Source organism: Sorex fumeus, unplaced genomic scaffold (genome assembly GCF_029834395.1).
Source record: "Sorex fumeus unplaced genomic scaffold, SorFum_2.1 ptg000033l, whole genome shotgun sequence".
Taxonomy (NCBI): Eukaryota; Metazoa; Chordata; class Mammalia; order Eulipotyphla; family Soricidae; genus Sorex; species Sorex fumeus.
In genome coordinates, this window is record NW_026606090.1 from 10,792,789 (window position 1) to 10,815,796 (window position 23,008).

At 56.1% G+C, this 23,008-nt stretch overlaps 2 protein-coding genes across 2 annotated transcripts in view; one reads left to right on the forward strand and one right to left on the reverse strand.

The window, feature by feature from the left end:
• Positions 1 to 1,199: 1,199 nt before the first annotated feature.
• Positions 1,200 to 6,978, forward strand: LOC130026113 (caspase-6-like). The gene is made up of 6 exons (XM_056116822.1): positions 1,200 to 1,231; positions 1,652 to 1,798; positions 2,577 to 2,653; positions 3,677 to 3,852; positions 4,955 to 5,111; positions 6,740 to 6,978. The coding sequence occupies exons 1-6, from the start codon at positions 1,203 to 1,205 to the stop codon at positions 6,976 to 6,978; spliced, it is 825 nt and encodes a 274-aa protein (XP_055972797.1). The 5' UTR covers positions 1,200 to 1,202.
• A 69-nt stretch (positions 6,979 to 7,047) lies between these two features.
• MCUB (mitochondrial calcium uniporter dominant negative subunit beta) overlaps positions 7,048 to 23,008 on the reverse strand; it is a 34,545-nt gene continuing 18,584 nt past the window's right edge. Inside the window, exons 2-8 of the mRNA XM_056116821.1 lie at positions 16,291 to 16,366; positions 15,845 to 16,015; positions 13,429 to 13,533; positions 10,384 to 10,541; positions 9,079 to 9,282; positions 8,590 to 8,706; positions 7,048 to 7,821 (exon numbers count right to left, since the gene is read on the reverse strand). Coding sequence (XP_055972796.1) covers positions 7,720 to 7,821; positions 8,590 to 8,706; positions 9,079 to 9,282; positions 10,384 to 10,541; positions 13,429 to 13,533; positions 15,845 to 16,015; positions 16,291 to 16,366 — 933 coding nt within the window. The 3' untranslated portion in view covers positions 7,048 to 7,719. The remainder of the gene's footprint in view (positions 7,822 to 8,589; positions 8,707 to 9,078; positions 9,283 to 10,383; positions 10,542 to 13,428; positions 13,534 to 15,844; positions 16,016 to 16,290; positions 16,367 to 23,008) is intronic.

Here is a 23,008-nt window from a genome sequence, read left to right on the forward strand (position 1 = left end):
CTTGGGGACAGGTGTGGGGGCCAGTCGGAAGACGTGTTTGAGGAGGTGTGGGGGGCATACTGGCACCAGGGGACCGGGCTGGGGGAGGAACAGGATGTTAGCTACAGGGCAGGCAGTGAGGGTCTGGTGTGGGGCCAGGAAGGGTCATGGCCCTTGGGCACCTTTAACCAGAGGCACTTCTCATTCTCCCTCCAGTGTTGATTCATTTCTCTCACTGCCCAGCTGTGAAGCTGGTGAATGTCATTTCACTGGAACAGGCAGCAGAGCGGGCTTTCATAGACTGTTAGGTGCCAGGAAGGGAGTTTCACTAGCACACTGACCAGACCAGACGCGAAGATGCAAATGCAAGGCCCCTTTATTGCTAGCTCGAGCTAGGGTCCGAGTCTCATCCAATGCTGTGGAGTCTTGACAAAGACCCCAACTCCGATTTCCAAGCAGCTTATATAGGGTTTGGTTACATACCAGTCTTTTTTTTCTCGGAACTGGCAATGTTTCCAATTCTGGTCCCTGTCCCATCGAGTGACTTCAAGGCCCAGCATTATGTATTCAATTCTTGGTCCCTGTCCGGTCCCATGACTCTTCTGCCTAGGCCCTCTCGGCTTGGCTTGGTGCCACTGCCCATGACTCCTACTCGTTTAGGCTGTTTCCACGGGGTGGTCTATCTGCACAGGGTGATAATGTTTCCTGAGAAGTCGGGACTTTCTAATGGGGAAAACCAAGACTTAGGCCTGCTGAGTTTCAGCCTTAAAGTGGAGTCTGTCATGGCTCCACTTCACCCTCACAAAACATATCACTGGATGCCCCCAAATCTAGTCTTTGGAAGGGCTCCCTCTGCCTTGAGGCGTTTTCTGAATTGGGGGCTTGTCACTTGTCATGGTTCCCATGGGGGCTCATCATGGCTGTCCAGAGGATACCTTCAGCATTTCTTCTGTTGTCGCTTATGGTTCTGACCGAGGCAGGGTGAGGAGGGGGCGTACGGCGGGGCTGGGATCTCTTCCATCCTGCTCTGGTCATCCTGCTTAGGTGGCCCCTCCCCTGCCCTTAGCCAGGGTCTTCCGCTACCCTCAAAAGAAAGGACTTAGCAGGTGGCAGTTGGAACCCTGTGGAACCCCCCCGCTCTATCCCCCGTTTTTTTTTAAGCTGTAAGCAAGAGTCACATGTCCACCGTGATGGACTCTTTACAAATACGTGAGGAACAGCACATGACGGAAACAGATGCCCACTACAGGAGGTGAGACGCGTTCTTTCCTGATTCTCTGCCCTGGTCAGCCGGGCTGCATGTCAGCTGTGAGCGTTGGAGCTAGCGCAGGGCGGCTCAGATGGCCCTGCGGTCTCCACACTGCTCCCAGTTGATAAGGACTCGAGTTCAGATGGAGTTTTGGGTGGCATTTTGGAGATGGGGGAGAGACTGGCATGCAGGGAATGGAGTGGGAGTCAGGACTCCAGCATCAGCTCTGCTGGTCTGACCTGCAGCTGGATCAGAGACTCCCGAAGTAACTTGGTCTGTGCCGATTTCAGGGCCTGGGGATCCCTCACCCTGCCTGGAACTCTGCACGTGTTGAGGGAACGCGTTGGAATGCCTGGGCAAGTCTGTCCCCACTCCGGGAAGCTCCTTAAGGACCAAGTGACCATTTTCTTTAAACGTCCACAGCGAAGTGATGGATCCAGAAGAAAAGTACAAAATGAACCACACGAGGCGAGGGATCGCTTTGATCTTCAACCACGAGGAGTTCCACTGGTACCTGGGTCTGAAAAGCCGTGTGGGCACCTGTGTAGACCGGGAGAATCTCCGTCGCAGGTACCATGTCTCTGATCACTCACCCGGAGGTCCTGGCACTGATCCCTGCGCCCCGTGGTCACGACTCAGTGGCAGGGCCTCCAGACTCACATCTGCAGAATGATCATGTTTGGTATTAAGCACTGAATGTTTGAGGTTATTTTTTGGGAGCGATGGGGCACACCTGGTGGTCCTCCTGATTCTGCACACAGGAATCACCACTGGCGGTGTGTGGGCGGACTCTGTGGGTTGTATGGGACTGAACTCTGGTCGTGTACTAGCCACTCGACTGTCATACTGGCCATGAGCAGCGCATGGATTTTGTACCAGCTGGAGTTCCCCTCTACCACCTGGCTGGGTGTGCCCCTAAGAAAACAGAAACAAAGCAGGCGAGCACTCCGAGGAAGATTCTAGCCTGTGCCAGCACATGCACATTCTAACACATTGTCAGAAACGTGTCTGCACTGTGAGGGCAGCACTTAAGCCAGGAGAAATTCTCAGAAGATTGGTTGGGGGTGAGCAGGGAAAACCCTCAGCGTCCGTGGGTGTCTGTTTCTCCTGAGAGAAAAGTTAAGTTTGTTTGGTCTGGCTTTGGGGGCAGTCCAGTTGTGTCCAGGTCTTCCTGATGGGCTCGGGGGCCCTCTGGGCATGCAAGGGAAGTGAATGCCCACCACTGTGCTACAGTTACGACTTGGAGGGTCAGTTTGTGTGTCCTGTAAGTGGGCATCCATCCCTCACGTCAACCAGGGTGTGAGACGACTTGGAGTGGCCCCTAACTTCCCATTCTGTTGTTCCCCAGGCTTCTGGAACTAGGTTTCCAGGTGAAATGCTACGACAACCTCAGAGCGGAAGAAGTACTGCTCAAAATGCATGATGGTAGGTGGACATCCCCCAATCTAGGGGTGTGAGCCAGGCCTGGCCTCTTGGAAGGACAGGCCTGGACGGTCCGTGTCTGTCACCAGCTTACCTGGGGTCCAGGCAGTGGGCTTCTTCTCCATGAAACGGACCCTTGCAAAGCTCAGGCCCCCTGCACCAACTAAGGTCCAGCGCATGCCTGGCTGGCTGGCTGTTCGAGACGGGAATGCTGAGGCAGCTTCATGACCACAAGTCAGGAGGACTCGAACTGACCACATTCCAGTGTCTCCCTCTCTATGGGCACTGTGGAGCCACACTCTCATTCCTGTGTCACAGTGGAGTCGCTGATTGAATAGAGCAGACTCAGCAGTGCAGCTGGCCACGGGCTAGCAACAGGCTGGCCAGCTGCCTGCATCCGTGCCCATGGGCTCTTGTGATTCAGACATCACAAAGCTCCCTTCAGATCTGCGTCTCTTCCCTTGAATGCTTTTATTGGTCCGTGGAGACGGCTACGCTCCCTGCCCTGGATTCTCACTCACCAAAGTTTACAAAATAAAAACAAAAAGGGTTTCTCCAGAATGTTCTAAGCAGCAGATGACAAAAAAAAAAAGCTTTGATTACCAAAATCACTGGGTTCTTGAACAGGGCTTCCCCAAAAAGTCCTCCTGCATGAAACCCTTGTGTACTGTTTTTTTCCAGATGTAGACATAGCTGCGATAGTTTAATTTTTAATTCAATGGAGATTAACCATATAGAAGTCACTTGAATGAATGTGATCTCTCATTATTGTATTGTCAGTGACATTTCTGGGACCTGAGGTATGATCACCATGATCCTTTTAGTTTTGGTCATTACTCCGAGTTTTTTATTAGTTTTTTTTTTTTGTTTTTTTGTTTTTTTTTTTGGCCACAGTGCCCAGGGCTTACTCCTGGGTCTGTGCTCAGGATTCACTTGTGGAGGTTCTGGGGGAAGCCGGGGGGCGGGGGGGTGCCAACTGGATTTTTAGGTAGAGCTAACAAGCACTTGCTCCTCTCTGAATGTCAGCATCAACCGCCAGCCATGTCGATGCTGACTGCTTTCTCTGTGTTTTCCTGAGCCATGGCGAAGGCAATCACGTTTATGCCTACGATGCTAAGGTGGAAATTGCCACGCTGACAGATTTCTTCAAGGGCGACAAGTGTCAGAGCTTGGTGGGCAAGCCCAAGATCTTCATCATTCAGGTGAGACATCGAGAGATTGTGAGGGCACTGACAGTTTCCAGAGCGACTTTCCAGGCACTGAGATGCTTTGGTGTGCTGTCACTGAGAGTTGCAATTTGAACCCTGGTCATAATCCCACCTGATCATAGAAAGAACTGGTAAAGAGACTTCGTCTTTAACCCCACGGAATCCAGGGTGCGACACCAGCCGAGCCTGGGGTCCTCACCAGCTACCTCCATTTGCAGCTCCCTCTTACTAAATGGAACATTCTAGAGTGTTCCTCTTTGGAACAACTGGGCGGGGCATGCGTTGAGCCTGAGAATGTGTTGCTCTTCGTTTGAGCTGAGAGGGCTGGAGCAGACCCCTGAGCACCCCAGCTTGAGAGATAGAGAAGCAAAGGCAACACCATGACAGGCTCATAAAGGAACCAGAAGAAGCTAGGCCAGGGTTGCGGTTCCAGAATTCCTGGAGTTGAGCGCAGATACCTGGAATTGAGTCATGATTTCCCCGAAGTGAGATAGCCATGGCGAGGTCAACTAAGGGTTACCTATCAGATGCAGGTAGAGAATAACCCTTAGTAACCACTAGATAACCTTATAGAAGGTCTTAGGCAACCCATCTGCAACTCCAACTTACAACCAGTCACCTAAGTACAAGTAGTGGAAAGGCCCTCAGACTGCGGCTCTGGGTGGTCCATGAAAGTCCCTGTTATATGCTATGGTCTAAAACCCCTCACTTTTGAGACCTGGGGCCGCTCATTCCAAGAAGGCTGCCACTGTGTGGATGAGCCAGACGAGGGCCCTAGCTCTACCTAGTCAACAAAACCTTTGCTTATTGCATCCCAACAAGTAATCGTGTGGTTCCTCTGGGGAGATCTTGGCCCAGTTTAACATCCTAAATAATTCAAAAGAAATTCTGGAGCCCTGGCGCCTGTCCGTCGGCTCTATTTGCTGAAGCATGAGTGTGCTCACACCTTTTTCCTCTTGGACAATCGGGGCCACGTGGTGGTTCTCAGGCTGTCCCTGAGCTGGAGTATTGTGTGCTTCCCCAGCTGACCCTGGGGCCCTCTGAGCCACGCCGGTGTCATTGGGCCCCATCAGCTCCACTCCTGCCTGTGTTGTAGGCCTGTCGTGGTGACAAGCACGATGAGCCTGTCCAGCCCATGGACGATGTAGACTCGACCCGTCTGCTTGACAGCAACGAGACCCAGGTGGACGCAGCATCCGTGCACACACTGCCTGCTGGGGCCGACTTCATCATGTGCTACTCGGTGGCTGAAGGTGTGTGAGGTGCGGGGTGCTCTGCTTCTGGTGGGGGTCCCGAGTGGCACCAGGACGAGGCTTTCTCCTGGCGAGTGGCCACAGCCACGGGTGGCCATTGGTGCCTGTGTTTTGATGCAGTATTGATGTAATATTTACTTGTAGTGTAAGTGATGTACTGTTTACTGATGTAGGTAAGGTTGGTAGTATAAAATACCTTGTGTGGAGCACTGAATTAGTAATACAGTATTTAAAAATAAAATTTCCCCTTACACCTTATATAAACACTGTACTTTACAGAATTCATAATGTTCATAATGATTTTTTACAGGCATTCAGTGTTCCATCCCCAATCCCACCACCCTCGTCTCCAGTTTTCCCAACTGCTCCCGAGCCTGCCCCCATGGCAGACCCTCAGTCATTCATTTGATATTGCTTGGCTGACTTAATACTTCAGTACGTGAGCCCTGGGATGGCCTTGGGTTTCCGGTTTGTTTCCTCACTCTCTCAGCCTGTAGATCTTTTGCCATCGGGTTACCTCACTTTCACTTTTATTGTTGATTTGTGCTTTTTTTCCTACTAGCCTCGCTAAATGTTTTCCAAGTCTATATTCTCAGAGATTTAGCTCTTACTGTCACCGTCATCTCTCCGTATTTCTGCATGTTTCTTCTTTCATCTGCTCTTCTCTAGTTCCCTTTTGGGTGCTACTTCTTGAGTTAGTCCATTTACATCTCAAGCGATCAACTGATAGGTAATATTGGGTTCCAGTTTTGCTTTACTTTTAATTGCCATGAGGTTCATAAAACAATTTTGAACTCATTTGAAAAGCACAGTTTTATTCCCCACATTTTCCTCTTCGGCCTTGGCTGCTGTAGTTTTACTATAGACCTTCATGGCCAGCTCTACAAACGGCAAATGTATAGTTGAAGTTAATCATTACTAGCGACGCTTTCTTGTTTTCCCACTTGAACTTAAGATTATTATTTCCTGTAAACCTGAATTTCTCTGGCCTGCCTAGAAAACGCTCTCCAGGAAGGTTATCAGAATTGAAATGTGAGGATTCCTGATTGGAAGTGTCTTAATTTTCTGCAGGCCAGTGTGGAGGTTTGGGATCCATCTATGGGATATGCTGCTGTTGGGGTCCTCCGGGTTCTGAGGTTCCTACCCTTTTCTCTCCCTTTGGGACCCTTTGATCATGAATGCTTCTGTGCCTGGGCATCAGTGGATTAAGGCTGACCTCATGCCGTGTTTTGGTTGTCATCACAGCCCACAGTTCTTGAGTGGTGTCTCTGTAAGTGTTAGCACACTGTGGCCAGCAGTGTGGGGGGCTGTTGGTTTTCAAGTCTCCGGGAGCCGTCTCAGATGGGGGCACTGCTGAAATTGTGCCCGTCCCAGATTCCTTAACAGCAGCTGATGGCAGGGCCCTGCATGACATGCCCCCATTCAAGACTATCTGCAGTGTCCTGCCCCCCCGCCCTGAGTCAGGGACCCCCCCTCCCAGTTTTCTGGTTCAGACTCAGTCAGTACCACTATCTTGAATGAATCCCCTTCTCCCCCCTGAGAACAGTCCGGGGACATGTCTGACCATCTTCGGGGAACCCCGCCAGCTTTCCGTTCCCTGAGGATGACCCTGTACTTTGCCTCTTCAGGGTATTTCTCGCACCGGGATACCAGGCATGGCTCGTGGTACATCCAGGATATGTGTGAGTTGCTGGCAAGGTACGGCACGGCCCTGGAGTTCACAGAGCTGCTCACGCTGGTTAACAGGAGGGTGTCCCAGCGCCGCGTGGATGTCAGCAGGGACCCAAGTGCCATCGGCAAGAAGCAGATCCCTTGCTTCGCCTCCATGCTCACCAAGAAGCTGTGCTTCCTCCCCAAGCCCCAGTGAGGGCCGTGGCTTCTTTTTCTCGTGTCTGTCTGCAGAATGATTCCTCATTCATACCGTGAGGGCGAAATGTATGGTACAGAAGCTTAAATCACGGTGAAAGGGCTTTTATTTTTGGCTAAGATTGACGAACATTTGCAATACTTGATTTTTTATAGTAAATCACAATTTTTTATAGTAAATCACAATCCCCGTTTTATAAAATTTTTTATAAATGCTGATGACTCTTGGAAACAGTTTGGAGTTTGTATGTTCTCTTCTTCCTTCATGCGTTGCCACTTTAGAACCATAGGTGGGGGCAGTGGTCCCATTTTGCCAAGGATCTTTCTTCTACCCACTAGCAATGCGGACCCAGTTCCAGTTGGGTATGAGAAACCAGCTATTACTTAGAAGTTTAGAGGAGGGGGAAAACCAAGCACTTTAATCCTACACTGTGGTCAGTTGAGGGGTTTGGCTCACAGTGGTTGGTTAAAATGCACCAACGCTTGTTTCCAGGCATAATAACCTCCGAGTCCTCGTTCTCGGCTTTAGGAGCAGCCTCAGCCCTGCTCCACTTTGACATGCTTGAGACTCCAGTGAGTAGTGCTCAGGAGAACACCAGCAGAAGCAGCAGAATCCACTGACCACTTCGCGATTTCTCTCTGGCCAAAAGCCACAACCCACACACCTCAAGTGAAACTAAGAAAACGTGTGTTATGTAAGCATTTAAAAATTATTATTAACAAACAGAGACCGATGGAGAAGTCAAGCGGACACCTCCGGGGGTGATCCCGAGCCCTTTGCCACTGACGGCCGCTGCTTCCGCAGGCTCTGGAAGTGGCGCAGGTGGCTGAGGGCATCCTCGGCCTGTGGAGGAAGGAGAGAAACGGGTTACATTGGGGAACCAAAAGAGTCAGGACGTGCAAACGCTGCCTGGCCAAGTGCAAGCCTGGAGGAGACTTTCCTGGGGCTGACCCCCACTCCCCTCAGTACCTCAATGGCCAGTGTGTCAGTTGAAAGAACTTTCCCTTTGCATCATGCTGGGGGCCAGGGGGCCACATGGGATGCCGGGCATTGACCAGAGCCGGCTATGTATTGCTTCAGCCCCAGGCTTGTGTATTGTGTGTATTGCTTGTGTGTTGTGTGTATTGTGTGTATTGCTATTGTTGTGTGTATTGTGTGTATTGCTTGTGTATATTGCTTCAGCCCCAGGCTTGTTTTTTGAAACAGAACTTCTGGGTCAGTAATCACTAAGGAAAACATCCAGTCTGGTTCTGTGCTGCATAGTCATCACCTGGACAAAGGGGATGCTTGGCCTGGCAGAGCCTGCACAGGCTGGGGTTGGCGGGTGCGTCTCCCCTTGGTCTAGCCAAGTGAACCCAGACAAGCACCCCAGAGAGCCCCACAGGGGAGGCTTTGGCGGGGTTTCTCCTGAGGGGGAGAGACAAAGGCCTCCTGTCTGCAGGTTCAAGGGAGCCTTGTTTTGGGAAGCAACAAGCACCGGGCTCGCCATGGCGGCCACCTCCCTCGGTCCCACCTGTGCCAGCTTTTCCCTGGAAACCCGTGTTTGCTGAGACAGTTTCTCTTGGAGACCTGGGTGGTCCCTGCGCCTGGCCAGCACCCAGGGCTTGGTACCTTGGCGAGCTCTTCCTTCAGCTCGTTGTAGCGTACCACGTCAAAACGCTGCCGCTGTGAGCGCTTGTGGAAGAAGTGCAGGAACTGCCGGCTCCGCAGGGCCGCGTATGTGTAGTTCTGAAGTGGAGAGACAGAGCCTTCAGAGCAGGTGAAGGGCAGAGGCACGAGCCTCCAGAACCTGCCGCCTCAGGCACTGACAGGCGGGCAACGGCTCCGGGAAAGGCTCGCTGGGGAGTGTCAAACGGCGAGGAAGCGGAACTGGGGGTGGCACAACACGGGTCGATTTTATTTGCAAATGAGGCTCTGAGGACCCAAAGTTGGCCAAGTTCCTCCTCAGGGAAATCCGTGAGTTGCACCCATCTCGGTTCTAAATGGTCCCTTGGTCCCTCGGCTGCTTCCAGGAACAAGCTACCAGCCGAACAAAGGGACAGGGGGCCAGAGCGATGGGCGGTGGGGCGGGCACCCCCAGTTCCCTCCCCCGCTGCTCACCTGCCGGGTGGTGATGAAGTACGCAAAGAAGACCATGGAGTTGGCGATGGCGAGGAAGTAGGTGACGGGTTCCATGATGTCCCAGGAGTAGACCCACCAGGTGAGCCAGGCCAGTGCCCCACCCTGCACTGAGAGCAGCGCCAGCCCTGCCCAAAGCTGCCGGCTGACCTCGGCCTCAGCGCGTGCCTCGATCCCTGCTCTCACCTGGGGCAGGAGGAGAGCCGGCTCATGCACCCCCCCCACCCCCGCCCTGCCCAACAGCCCTCCCAGGCCTGCTCCACAGCCCCCCAGCCCTGCTCCATAGCCCCCCCCAACCCGTCTCCCATTCCCGTAGCCAGGCTGTACAGTGATGCCAACAATGTATGGGAGGCCCAGCTGTGATCGATGGCAGTGCCTTCGGTGGCCCACAACAACAACAACAACAGCAACAACAACAACAACAAAGGCAGGCAGGTCTGCGTTTATTTCAGCAGAGTCTGGGTTTTGAAGGTGGGGGAAGAATCCTATGTTAGGGGCTGGAGCGATAGCACAGCGGCTAGGGTGTTTGCCTTGTACGCAGCTGACCCCGGCATCCCATAGGGTCCCCCAAGCACCGCCAGGAGTGATTCCTGTGATTCCTGAGTGCAGAGCCAGGATTGACCCCTGAGTAATGCTGGGTGTGACCCAAAATGCAAAAAAAAAAAAAAGTCTCAGAGCCCCCAGAATGCTCTCTCGCCGCTGCAGTGCCCTGTCCCAGACTCCTGGGCACCCACATACACCCCCACGCTCCCCAACAGTCACCCTAGGATGGCCGCACTGCCCCGTGTGTCCCTGCGCTCAGGGGGAACCTGCACCACACACAGACCTGGGAGAGTGGCCTTTGAACCACACACACATACACACACACGCGTACACACACATACACACACACGGATCCAGACAATCTGTGAAGATGCAGCACGAGGGGCAGAGGATCACAGGGAAACTCGGTTTTTTTTCCAAGGGTTCCTCCTGGCTCTGCACTCAGGGGTTACTCCTGGTGGTACTTGGGGGACCCTATGGGATACTGGGGATCGAACCCGGGTCGGCCGCGTGCCAGGCAAACGACCTCTCCACTGTGCTATCGCTCCAGCCCCAGAAATTCAGTTTGGAAAGAACCAAGTAACAGCCTCTAAAAAGGGGTGGGCTGAAATGTGGTTCCACACTCCCGCAGCTCGTGTCCTGCCTGCCCCGAGCCTCTGAGCATCATGCGGTAAAGAGAGGGGCGTGCGGCAAGCCCCGGCACAAACCCTGGTCCTGGGCATGAATGGGGAGAGACCCCCTCACCTGCTCCAGGGGCTGCAGCTGCCGCGTGAGGTGGCCGATCCTCTCCACCAGGTGGCGCTCTCTCCTCTTCTGCAGCTCGTCCAGGTGCAGGGCCGTGTAAAGCCGGTGCACCATGGATTTGAGGTGGTCCAGCTCTGCACCCTGCGGGCCGCCCCCGCCTGCCGAGAGAGAGACAGGCCGCCTGCACTGGGGGCCAGGGACGCTTCTTGGGGGACATTGAGGTCAGCATTTTGGGGGAGGGATACTGGAGTCACCTTGGGGCACCTGTCCTTCAGCTGTCAGTGCCCTGCGGCCAGGCCGGAGGCAAAGCCACTGTGCAGTGATGAAGGAGCACCAGGACCAGCCCCGGGGACTCACGCAGAAAGGGGGGCCCCGCGTTCCTGAGGCACAGCCAGTGGCCAATGTCACCATCCATGTTAACGGGCTGATGAAAGAGGACATGCTCTCTGGTTCGGGAGCTGTTTGTTCCTTTAACGTGTGCCCAGCGGGGCTCTGCATTTCTCCTATGCCCTGGATGTGGAAAACTAAATCTGCTGACTTCAGGGAAGGAAATGGGGTTCAAATACAGGCGGTCGGACCCCTAACTCACGGCTTCCTGAGGCCCATCTCCTGCTAGCATCTGCCTTCCCGCCAGACCTCTCTCTCTGCTCACTCAGTCCACAGTGACACTGAGCCCCCCAAAACAGGACACATTCCCCCTCAGAGATGGGTCTCCCACAGCCGAAACGACAGCACAGCAGGTAGGGCATTTGCCTTGTATGCAGCCGACCCGGGTTCAATCCCGGGCATCTCACAAAGGATGCCTGAATCTGCTGAGAGCAAACCCCGGCCGGGTGTGGCCCCCAAAACAAAGATCAAGTTTCCAGCGATAAAATCAGCACTCTGAACTAAAGGAATATGAAAACACCACTTACCCAAATTCGTGAGATACAACTCTAAAGTAGTGCTCTGGGGGATGTTTGGAGGATTGGATAGATATGACAGAAACACGGAAAATAAGTCCATTTCTACCTTAGGAAATTTAGAACAATGGCAAATTGAATCCAAGGCAGGCTGAAGAATAAATATCAGTGTACCAAGAAACTAAGGTCAGCCAAATCAATGAAGAAAACAAAACTGAGAGCTGTTTCTTTGGAAAAAAAATATCTATGAGATTGCTAGAGTTGGGCTGGGAGAGAGCACAAAGGCTGGAGCCCAAGCTGGGCAAGCAGGAAGCCCAAGCTCAAGCCCTGGCTCTGCGTGGTCCCCTGAGCACTGTGCCAGGAGCAGCCCTGGCATCCCACAGACACATCTCATGGCAATTAGCCCCTTGTCTGATTCTCAGGGACCTGGGTCTCCACCAGTTATTCTCGGTCAGCCAGACTGCAAGGGCCAGACGTGTCTGTCCGGGGGCCCTGAGTCATGGCTGTGATGCTCGGGGACCAGGTGATGCTGGGGGCTCAGTCCCTTAACCCTTACCTAGTTCTCCAGCCCCGCAGGATCTACTTCTTCACAACAGAAACCAGGGCTGGAGCAAGAAAGAAGAGGTGAGGCACTTGGCCCCAGTTAGATTCCCAGCGCCCCAGAGGGTCACCTAGCATGGCCAGGAGTCACTCCTGAGCACCACTGGGTGTGGTCTCCAAACAAAAGCCAACCCTAATTCCACAATGAATGACCTCAGAGAGCCCAGAACCACACGGAGTCTCTGGCAGGTCGCTGTCGACCTTCTACGATGGTAATAATAAGAATTCTCCACCATCTTGCCCAGAAGTGAGGTGGGGGGAACCCATTACTCCTTCTGAAGGTCAAGGTCACCCAGGGTCAATGGCAGACAATGGCAGGAGTCATTGCAGAAACAGTCTAGAGCACTGATGTGAAATGTGACAGAGCATTCACTGTGAATTCAACAACCATCAGAAGAGTCACGGGCCACTGCAAGGTACTGCCTGGAAAGCTCCGTGACCACACCACAAGCTGAAGCAGTTTCCTAGGTCGGTGAAGCCGACTGACCGGGGACAGCAGTGATCTCGGGTGCAACTGGGGAAACCTTTATTTTTTCATTTAGGACAAATTTCTGGGTGGGGGCCACGTATTTGATTTAAAAGATGGGGGGCAGACCAAGTAAATCTGGGAGCCTCACACTTATTGATAAGAAGACTCTCACTTCTCAGTCTTCTCACAGGTAAGGAGGAGCACTTGCCCGACTGAGTGCTCACTCCTGCTGAAAACTCAGCGACTGGCCAGGACTGCCTCCATCTTTCTTCTGGTTTTGGTCCACATGAGGTGATGCTTGGGGGTTACCGCTGGCAATGCCCCGGGGGACCAATGGGTGCCAGGATCGAACTTGGGCCAGGATGTGGAAGGCAGGCGCCCTCCCCACTGTACTACCGCTTCAGCCTAACTTTTATATTTTATTTTCTGGTCAGCACAGCGGGTAGGGCGTTCGCCTTACATGCAGCCAACATGGCCGACCCGAGTTCGATTCCTCCGCCCCTCTCAGAGAGTCCGGCAAGCTACCGAGAGTATTCGATATGCCAGACACAGTAACAACAAAGTCTCCAATGGCGACGTTACTGGGCCCGCTCGAGCAAATCGACGATCAACGGGAGGGCCTTTATCTTATCTTTATCTTTCTGGTCCTTGATTTTTCAAATGCAGAAAACTGCCTGGTCATTTCCAGGTCTGTGGCGATAAAGCCGGCACTGTTCTGCCAGCAGGAGGCAGCTGGTCCCTCCAGCCCATCCATGGCCAGCCAGAAATGCTGATGGTCACTCTCCCAGGCCGCCTGGGGCTTTGGTTTATGATAAAAATCCTTTTCCCTGGGTCCCCCAGGCCCTTTATACCAGCGTCTGTGCACAGAGGCACATCTCACATCAGGGAACTGGTCCGACCTGGAGAGTAGCTCAGGGACACCTCAGGGAACTGCTCAGACCTGGGAGAGCAGCTCAGGGGGACAGGAAAAGAGGTGCCTGAGTCCCACAGAGGGTTTCGCACACTCCGATGGCCGAGTGTTCCTGAGTGTGTCCCTGCGCAATGGGCTGAACAGTGACTGTGGCTGCATCCTACCTTCCCTGGGGCAGCGCACATAGTAGGGTGTCTGGTCGATGACGAGCCGGAAGCCGCTGACGAGCAGAGTCCCCATGGAGGTGGACGCGGGGACAGCACGGCCGTCTGGAAGAGAAGCGCAGCCTCATAAGGTCACCTCGGCACCCAGGCTCCTGCTGCAACCTGGGTCCCCCACAGGCCATGGTCCTCAGGGTCCCGGGGCTGGCCTCTTCCTGAGCCGCCACCTCTGTTGAGGGCATGGAAGGGGCCTGGACAAAGTGTGGCCATTGCCGGTGGACCTCAGGTCAGTTGGGGAAGGCCAGCGGGCGGGGGGGGCTCCTGTCCTCAGCCCGGTCCTTGCCCGCCGAGCTGGGCATCTCTGCTCCCCTTTGTGGGGGGAAGGCTGGATTGGGGGCTGCTGCCCTCCCGCAGACCAGCAGTGGGGGCAGCTGTGCGTGTGCTCATGTGCGTACATGTGAGAGGAGGTGAGGGTGCATGACTCTGCAAGCATGTGAGCATGAGGGAGGGGCAAACATGTGAGCGTGCATCTCCACATGCATATGCGTGAATATATGCATATACGAGCATGTTTGCACTCGCACGTGTGTGTATGTTTGCCTGTATGTGTGTGTTTGCATGCACACTGAGTGTGTATGACTGTGTTTGCATGCATGTGAGCATGTATGAACATATTTGCGCGTGTGTACATGTATGAGCGTGTTTGCACGCATGTATGTGTGCACGTGTTTGCATGCATGTAGCATGTTTGCACACGCATGTCTGTATACACACTTGTCTCCTCTTCCGGGCTTGCCCGCTCCCTGCTGGCATCCTTCTCTCTCACTCCCTTTGCTTCCAGCTCAGCCCGACCCGGATGGAGAGAAGCCAGAACCCAGGGGCTGGACAGAGCTCAGCCCCAGTAGCACATCCTGTGGGGGGGGGGGGTGGGAGGGTGCAGGATTCCCCACAGAAATCTCGAGTGCCTGGGAACATCGCAGAACAGAGTAGGAGACTAACTCCGAGCACTTCCCCAGAGGCCCACAGGCCAAGCGTGCAGTCTCTGGCCCCTGAGCCTGGCTCTGGTCCTCGGGGGCTCAGGGGGCTGGTTTGCAACTCGGCTTGTGGGTTTGCTCCCCAGCCCCACATGTGCCTCCTGAGCACTGGTTGAGGAGTAGTCCCGAGCACCGCTAGGGGTGGCCCCCAAAAAAGAAAGAAAGCAAAACTCGGCAGGGCTGTAAGCCACCCTGGCAGGCAGCATTTGCCCATGGCGGGATCAGGATGGGTCAGGCTGGGACGGGAGGAGACGTGGGCCCCGTCTGTCTCCGGCTCCTGGAGGAAGCGGTGAGGCAATGGCCCCTGGGTCTGTTCCTAGAATCTGCTGTTTGGGTCCCTCTCAGCAGTGCAGAGAAGATCAGCCTCCCACGAACACGGAACCGCCCAACCCACACACAGGGCAAAGCTGTGACAGCCACGGAACACTGTTTTGGAGCCCGAATTAAATGTGAATCCCGCCCCCGGAGCCTCTCTGCAGATCAGCCGCAGCCCCCGCAGACCCCCAGCTGAGTGGCTTCATGTGCTGAGCACCCTTGGCTCAGGACAGACCGGCCATAGGGCCTCTGAGGGGGCTCGGCTGTGGCGTTCAGTGCTCCCTGGGTGCTTGGCCAAGTACTGATCTAACCTCAAGAAAGTGTCTTTCCAGGGCCAGGAGAAATGGTGCAGCGGACAAGGTGTTTGCCTTGTTTGATTCCTGGTTTGATTCCTGGTTCTGCCTACGAACACAGCCAGGAACAGCCCCGAGCACTGCCAGGCCCAAACCCTCCCTGACCTCAACTTTTCCCCCCCTTAGAGAAAACTCTTTCCAGCTAAGGGTATGAAATCAGTGACTGAAATTTCCATTAAAATGTATTCCAGGGGGCCAGAGCGATAGTACAGAGGGGAAGGCATTGGCCTTGCACACAGCTGACCTGGGTTTATGCCCGGCATCCTGCATGGTCCTCCAAGCACTGCCAGGAGTGATCCATGAGCACAAAGCCAGGAGTGAGCCCTGAGCACATAGCCGGGAGTGATCTCTGAGCACAGAGCTGAGAGTGATCCCTGAGTACAGAGCTGGAAGTGATCCCTGAGCACAGAGCTGGGAGTCAGCCCTGAGCACCAAGCCGGGAGTCAGCCCTGAGCTTAGAGTTGGGAGTCAGCTCTGAGAGGACTCAGGGGGCTAAAGAGAAGCTTCGCATGCAGGAGTCCAGGCTCGCCCCCCCCCCCCACACACACAGACTGCACAGCACCCCAAGGGCCCCAGGTGTGGCCTCCAGACATTAAATGAATAAGAAACACATGTGGCCCGTTTTCCAGCCAACAGATCATCCTAGAGGGGGAGTGGGGAGCTTGGGAGACCCGGAGACCCAGAGCCGGGTGGGGGAAACCGAGGAGTCGCCTGCACCTGCGGTGAAGACTGCGGCATCACGGATCCCTCTGTCCTCGCTGTGGATGTCCCGGAGGAAGGAGTCCACTGTGGTCAGCAGGGGCTTGACAACGAAGCGGCAGCGCTCCCTCCTGGATGGCAGTGTGAGCGTGACCACAGGGAGGCCGTGTCTGTAGTCCACGGTGACTTCTGCCAGGACACGCACTACGCTGAGTGTTTTTCTCTGTGAAAACGCTATTCACAAGGAAGTGCCCCGGTCGCCTGCCCTCTCCACCTGGCCCCTGCGGCCTGAGCTGGCAGGCCCGCTGTGTGACTCAGGCTAACACTGTCTGCTCCCCCTCCCTGGGCTGAAAGTTCTGTTCCTGCCACTGAGGCCGGGGTGGATGAGAGGCGGGCAGGGAGTGACCCGGGGGGGCTGTGAGGCAGGAAGCCTGTCCACCCAGAATCCCACAGTGCTGACTCACCATCGGGGGGCGCCGCTGTGCTGGAGAGGTGGGGGCGGGGGGCCCACGGCCTGGCACACGGCTTCACACACAGGACCTGTGAGAAATGTCATTTCCCTTAGGACAGAGTGGGTCACTGAAGAGAGCGTCCTGGCCGGTCAAGCCTGGGGCACCCAGGGCGCACCCAGAAATGCAGAGCTGCACTGAGCCTGCGAAAGGACTGGGCCTGGGAGGGCTGTGGGGAGTGGGACCCCCTCCCGGTGCAGGTGAGGGTCAGACACAAGCATCATCTCCGAGTCTACGCCTGAGTCCCAGTCTGGGCCCCACAGACCTGCCCGGGCCACCTCTCCACACTCGCCTCTGAGCCAGGATGGGTCTGCCCGGCCCAGACCACGGCCACATGTGGCTACATACATGCAACACACACCATGCTCTGGGTGTTTCTCAGTCCCTGGGGTCACTGGGATGCAGACCAGGTCCCGGGCCACGCCATGTGGGACACCAGAGGAATCGTGGCTGTCTGGGGCTACTGGGTTGGGTCACCCTCCCGTCGCCTGCGGGGTCCACCCCGGAGCTGTGCAGAGCTGAGTGGGGTGAGCAGCAGTTTGTTCACCAAACCACGTCCCCATGTGAGCCACTGGTGGTGCGCATTTGTATCAACGTGTTCATGGTGTCAGGGGACCTGGCATGGGAGTGGGGGGAGGGCTCAGGGCTCACCTGGAACCCTACTGCCCCATCTGCTGCTGCAGGACCATGTCCAGCCGGCCTCAGGAGGCCACATGGTGCCTGGGCCACTGTTTAGCCCCTTCCTGATGCACTGACGGCGCCGAGCTCCTGTCCATGCTGGGGTTCCCCGGCCCAACAGAGGCGTGAGGAAGCTGCGTGGTGCCTTTCTCCTTTTACGACCTTGCAATGACACACGGCCCGTTCCTGTCCAGCAAAGTGTCCAGAAACTATCCGCCTTCTCGTCTTGGTGTCAGCGTGCTTTGAACATAAGGCACCAGCACTTGGAGACATGTTTGTGGCTGGGAAACGTCCCGAGGACCCCCGCACATTGGCACCCACTGGAATGAGCCCCACCCGGGTCACTGCAGCCCCTTCCAACCCCCACAGCACAGGGGAAGAGACACGACAGACCCTCAGCTGCCTCCCTCCATGCTGACTGCTGGAATTCTGGCTCTGAAAATAGAACCACTCCGAGAACGGGCGACTGTGCTGAAAATAGATAGAGGGGCTCTGCACGCAGTCGCGACACTCCCAGCCTGCCCTGGGTGACAGGCTGCGACTCGGGCTGAAACGAGAAGGACCCGCCAGAAACCTGCCTGCAACAGGGGCTCTGAACAAGGCCCACACGCACTGCAAGGAGGGGCTATGGGTGCCCCCCCCTGCAAACCCCCTGTAGCACCTCTGGGGTGACCCCAAAAGGCTGATGACATGAGCGATCCTGGGGCCCTGGAGACAGTGCAGTGGGCACGAGGCTCACCGGCACACAGCCAACTTGGAGTCAGTGCCTGGTGCCCTGATGGTTCCCCCAAGTCCAGCCGGGAGTGACCCCTGAGAACTGCCAGTGTGACCCAAAAACAAAACCAGACAGGAACTATCTATGACTCTGTATGCATAAAAGTCCAACATTAAACATTTCCGTCCTAATACTTTTCCGTCTGTCCGTCTCCCCTTTTCTGTGGACAGGGCGTGAGTCTGACCTTCCTCCCTAGCACCCCCAGAGGCAATGAGCCCCAAGCTGTTGCCATGAACCCACTTTTGCCGATGGCTTTGGGGTGTGTGTTCTTCAGAGGCTTTGGCACTTACAGAGTCTGATTCTACTGGCTCTGCCTGGCCCATTTCCTGCCTGCCTGCGCCTGGGGCCTGCTGCGCTCTGGACACCACCTCAGCGCGACCACTGGTCACCCCCAAAGTACTGCTGAGGACTTTGGGGCTATCCAGCTGCTGTGGACCCCTCGGACACATCCTCCAGGATCATGAGGGTCAGCGTACACAGACGGGGAGGGGGAGGGCCACACCCATGAAGCCTGCCTTGTGTGGGGGTCTGGAGTCCGACGCCCAGTGGTGGCCCCGATGGGCCCCAGTGTTCGGCCCCAGTGCTCGCCACATGATGGTGGGGCTTGGAGAGGGGCTGAGGGAAAGATGGTCCGTCCTGGCAGGTGGTGGAGAGCGGGCATCTGAAGGTGACTGGCCGAGGGCTATGTGCGGATTCGACAGCTTCCCTCTCAGAATACTGACGGGGCGTTCCAGGGCGTAGCACCCATACTCCCCAAATCCACATGGAACTGTGAAAGCCCAAATGCCCTAAAGCCATGCAGAGAGGGACGGGGAGGCCCCTGAGACTGGCCAGCAGACTGTGTGATAGAACGACAGTGACCACACAGCTGCTTCATTACAGGCCGCAGAGGGCACTGACCCAGCACATAGCTGACCCTGGTTCAATCCTTGGCACCCCACATGGTCCCCTGAGCCCTGCCAGGAGTGATGCCTGAGCACAGAGCCAGGAGTCAGCCCTGAGCACCTGTGGGGGTGACCCAACCCCCCATCCCACCAATTAATTAAACAAAATTAAACAAAATTCTTAGCTGGAGCTAAAACAGACGCATGGAAATAAAACCACATGTGTACAGAAACCTTGGTGACCAAGAAGCCACAACCACGTGATGGAGAGACACTACTGGGCAAACTGGACTCGGACAGGTGAGAACATGAGTCGTGACCGCTAACAGCACACACGTGGGCCAGCGGGAGGGCATGGGCCTGGATAGTCCCCAGAAGCCCATATGGTCCCCGACAACCACCAGGGGTGATTCCTGAGTGCCGAGCCAGGAGTAAGCCCCGAGCATCACTGGGTGTGGCCCCCAAACCAAAGCCAACCAACCGACCCTGACATCACACACAACAACTCCATTTGCTGACAAGACTCCGGAATTGACCTGACAGGAAGCTCAAGATCTGTGGCCCAAGACTGTGATAGTGGGAATGGACTTGGAGGGTCCCACACTGGCTGCAGGGCACGCCAAGTCCAGACCAGCCAACAGGACTCATTGAATCAGAGTTTCTTTGCAGCAAAAGGAGCGACTGAGAAACAGCACTGGCACCCGGGAGAAACCCACGCTCATGGCCCCCGCCACACCGGGCCGTAGAGGCCACACTGGGCTGCAGACACCACACAGGGCCGCAGATGTCCAGGTGGTCCAGCATTGCTGCCCACCTCAGTGACAGGGATGGAGAGAGGGTACAGGGCTTGATGCTGCTGAGGTGTAAGCGGATTCTGCCTCTACAGTGGAAACGAGGACCCCCTTCCAGTTAGGGGCCCGGTGTGGGGAAAGGCTGACAAGGGGCATCTGCCAGCCTCAGCTCACGGCCGCCAAAATCGAGTCAGTATGAACACCCCACAGGGGACTGGGGCAGCGGCCAGCTGGGGGCAGCAGATGCAAGGACAGACACTCAGCCTTACAGCGGAGGAAATCATGAGACTGGGGCTGCATGGCCGGGGGCCAGCCGTGCATGCTTGAGGTCACACGTCTGCCCCAAGCCCCACTGCAATTGATCTGTAAGCCCTGGCACCACGGCAGGACCAGCCAGCGTGTGGCAGCCAGAAGCTTCAGGGCTCTCCTGGGAGGATGTCACATCTGAAATCGCTCGTACCTGGGGACCCCAGCCAGCAGAGCTGCCGGCACCATGCCTAGCACATATCAGGCCCCAGGGATTCGAACTCATGACTAGAGGCAAGAAAGGTGCTTGGAGCACTGTGCTGCCCCTTGGAGCCAAGAACTCCGTTTTCTTTTATAATTCACTGCTCACATTGACTGGAAGTCGGGACAGCTGCTTTTGGCGATCTGACCTTTGGGGAAAACGCTAAGTGTCAGGAGGCCACAGAGTGGCGCAGAGAGATTCCCGGTCGACTGAGAACAGAGCAGTGGGAGCGACTCCGGGACTCAGTGGCCCTGGGTGGGAGAGGGAGCACACGTCAGGGCAGCGGTTTCCACAAGAACATCGGCTCAGCGGGACGGTGATGTGCCGACAGGGAACGCCAAGCAAACACAGAGCACTTCTAAATATACGCCTGGGAGCGGCTTTAATCACACAGGCCTCAGCGGGAGGCTCCCTCCTCTGCACGCCCACACACCCAGGCCCGCCGTCACCCCGGGCAGGGAGCACCCACGGCATCAGCAGCCCGTCTCGGTTACTTCAGAAACCCCAGATGCTGAGTTAGGAAAAGCAGCAGGAGGCTTGGTTCCTCCAGCAGCTGGCAGCCACGCAGAACATGGGAACGACTTAATTCTTCCACCATTAAGACACAGGATGCGGGGGGGGGGGGGGGGGAGCACCCAGGAGGAGGAGGCAGCAGCTCTGAAAAAGCGGTCATCATCTTCGTGTTTTCCCACAGACCCCTCCCCCCGCGCCTCCTGGGTGTGAACCCTCACACTCAGCGTGAGTCTCACACCCGTTGGGGCACGTACTGGAACCAGAGAGTGCTCACTTGACCCCAGGAGCCTGGAGTGTCTCCGTGTGAACCTGGGGGCAGCCCCACACTGGGGCGGACCACATGGACATCCGTGGACGTCACTCACATGGCTCTGCCTGGGAGAGGGGGGTGGCTCGGCTGACTTGGACCCTGGTGCAGGAACCCGGGGCGGGGGCACGGGCGCAAGACCTTGGAACGGATCCCTGTGCACTGCCTTGGAGGACCCTAGTGCCCCGGCTCCGTGGGCAGCCCAGCACAGCACCACAGAGGGGGGAGGTGGGGTGAATGATGGGAAGCAACCCCTGCCCACTGCCCGGCTCTAGAGCACTGCTAGGAGAGTCCAGGGCCGCCCCCACTCCCTTGCTCCCTGAGTGGGTCTCGGTCAGACCCTCCCTGCCTCCCACCCAACACCCCCTGAGCTGCCTGGTGGGTTCCCCGCTCACCATGCTGCCTGGCCCCACAGCCACTGGTGTTGCCGACTCTGAGGCAAGAGCCGAAGAGCTCGCACACTTCCACAACTCACTTGTCTGCACTGAATCAGGACCCCTGGGAGGGTTCTGGGAGCCGGGTCAGGCGTCACTCTGGGGTCGGGTGAATCACCACATCCTGGCTGCTCGGGGGTTCCCAGGCAGTGCCACACACAGAGGCACACACACATACATACACACGCACACACATGCACAGACACACACTGCGCGCACACACACACAGACACACAGACACACACACTCGCACACACACACACACACAAACACACACACGAGTCCTTATAAGCTCCAGCTTACAGTCAAATAAATGCATGACGAAAGCTCCCAGCTGAAGCCAGACTGAGACAGTTCAGGATCGAGTCCGCACAGGGGTTGGGGGAGGGGGGCAGGGCGTTGCCTTCACCCCACTCTGTGAGGAGCAGCCTCAGGATGACAGCCACTTGGCCACGGCACCCGACACCCCTCAAGAGGGCCAGATACAAAAGGTGGCTGAGGGGCTAAAAATAACCACCTACTCGAAAACACTCTGACAGGCCCCTTCCCGGGGCCCGACACCAGGGCAAAGAGGAAGCGCTGGGGACAGGGCTGAGCACCGAACCCAGTTCCCACACCCAGACAGGGCCCAGCCACTGAACCACCCAGCCCCACACCCAGACAGGGCCCCAGGCACTGAACAACCCAGCCCCCACACCCAGACAGGTCCCCGGAGGATCCCCATGTCTCACCCTCACCCCGCCCCCCGCCCCGCCCAATCTGGCTTCCGCTCTGGTTTCCGGGTCCACCAGGGAAGCAAGATGTAAGATTTTTTTTTTTTTTGGTGGGAGGAGAGGTCACACCCGGTGATGCACAGGAGTTACTCCTGGCTCTGCACTCAGGAATTACTCCTGGTGGTGCTCAGGGGACCATATGGGATGCCAGGGATCAAACTCAGGTCGGCTGCATGCAAGGCAAACACCCTTCCCACTAAATCCAGGCAAGATGGATCTTGACACACAAAGAACTCCCCGTGCAGACTGGCCCTCCCTCGCCAGCCTCGCTGCTGACCTGGGCACGCGTTGTGCCCAGAGCTGTTTATTTGCGTCCCTGGGGGAAAAGGCTGTCCTGGGCCACAGCTGATGGCACTCAGGGCTTATTCCTGGCTCTGCGCTCAGGGGTCACTCCTGGCGGGTTGCTGGGGACTGAGTCCGGGTGGGCAGCATGTGAGGCCAGGTCCACCCACTGCGCTTCAGCTGCTCATACTCATGCAGGTACTGGGGTTGCTTCTGCTGAAGGCCACAGCCAGTTTAGGACTTGGGGGCTCTTCCTGCTGGTGCTCGGGAGACCTGAGGCTTGGACCCTGGTCTGGGTGTCCGGCCTCCAATGCCCTGCTTGACCCTCGGACCCCCTGCCGGCCCTATCCCTACCATGTTTATGATTCACAGTCCTAGACCTGTGTTTTCTCTGATGGCGGCAAACGTGTCATCCTGGGGTGAATCAACAAACCAATGGATTACGTGTCTATACATCCCCAATAGCAGCCCACTCTCCACCAGGCACCTGTCCCCTCCGCCTAGACCTTTCCCCTCTTGGAACTGATACTCGGTCTAACCCAGAAAGTTCCTTCTCACGTCGCTTTGTTCACCTCCTGGTGTCTAAACAGTGCACAGCAGTGTCTGCTAGAAGCCGTACCCGGGCCCCGGTCCTTGGGCCTCACCCTAGGGCAGGGACTGAGAAGGGACTCGCATCTGGGGCCAGGGCCGGCCCTTGGTCTTCACCCCCAGGTGAGGGTCTGAGCAGG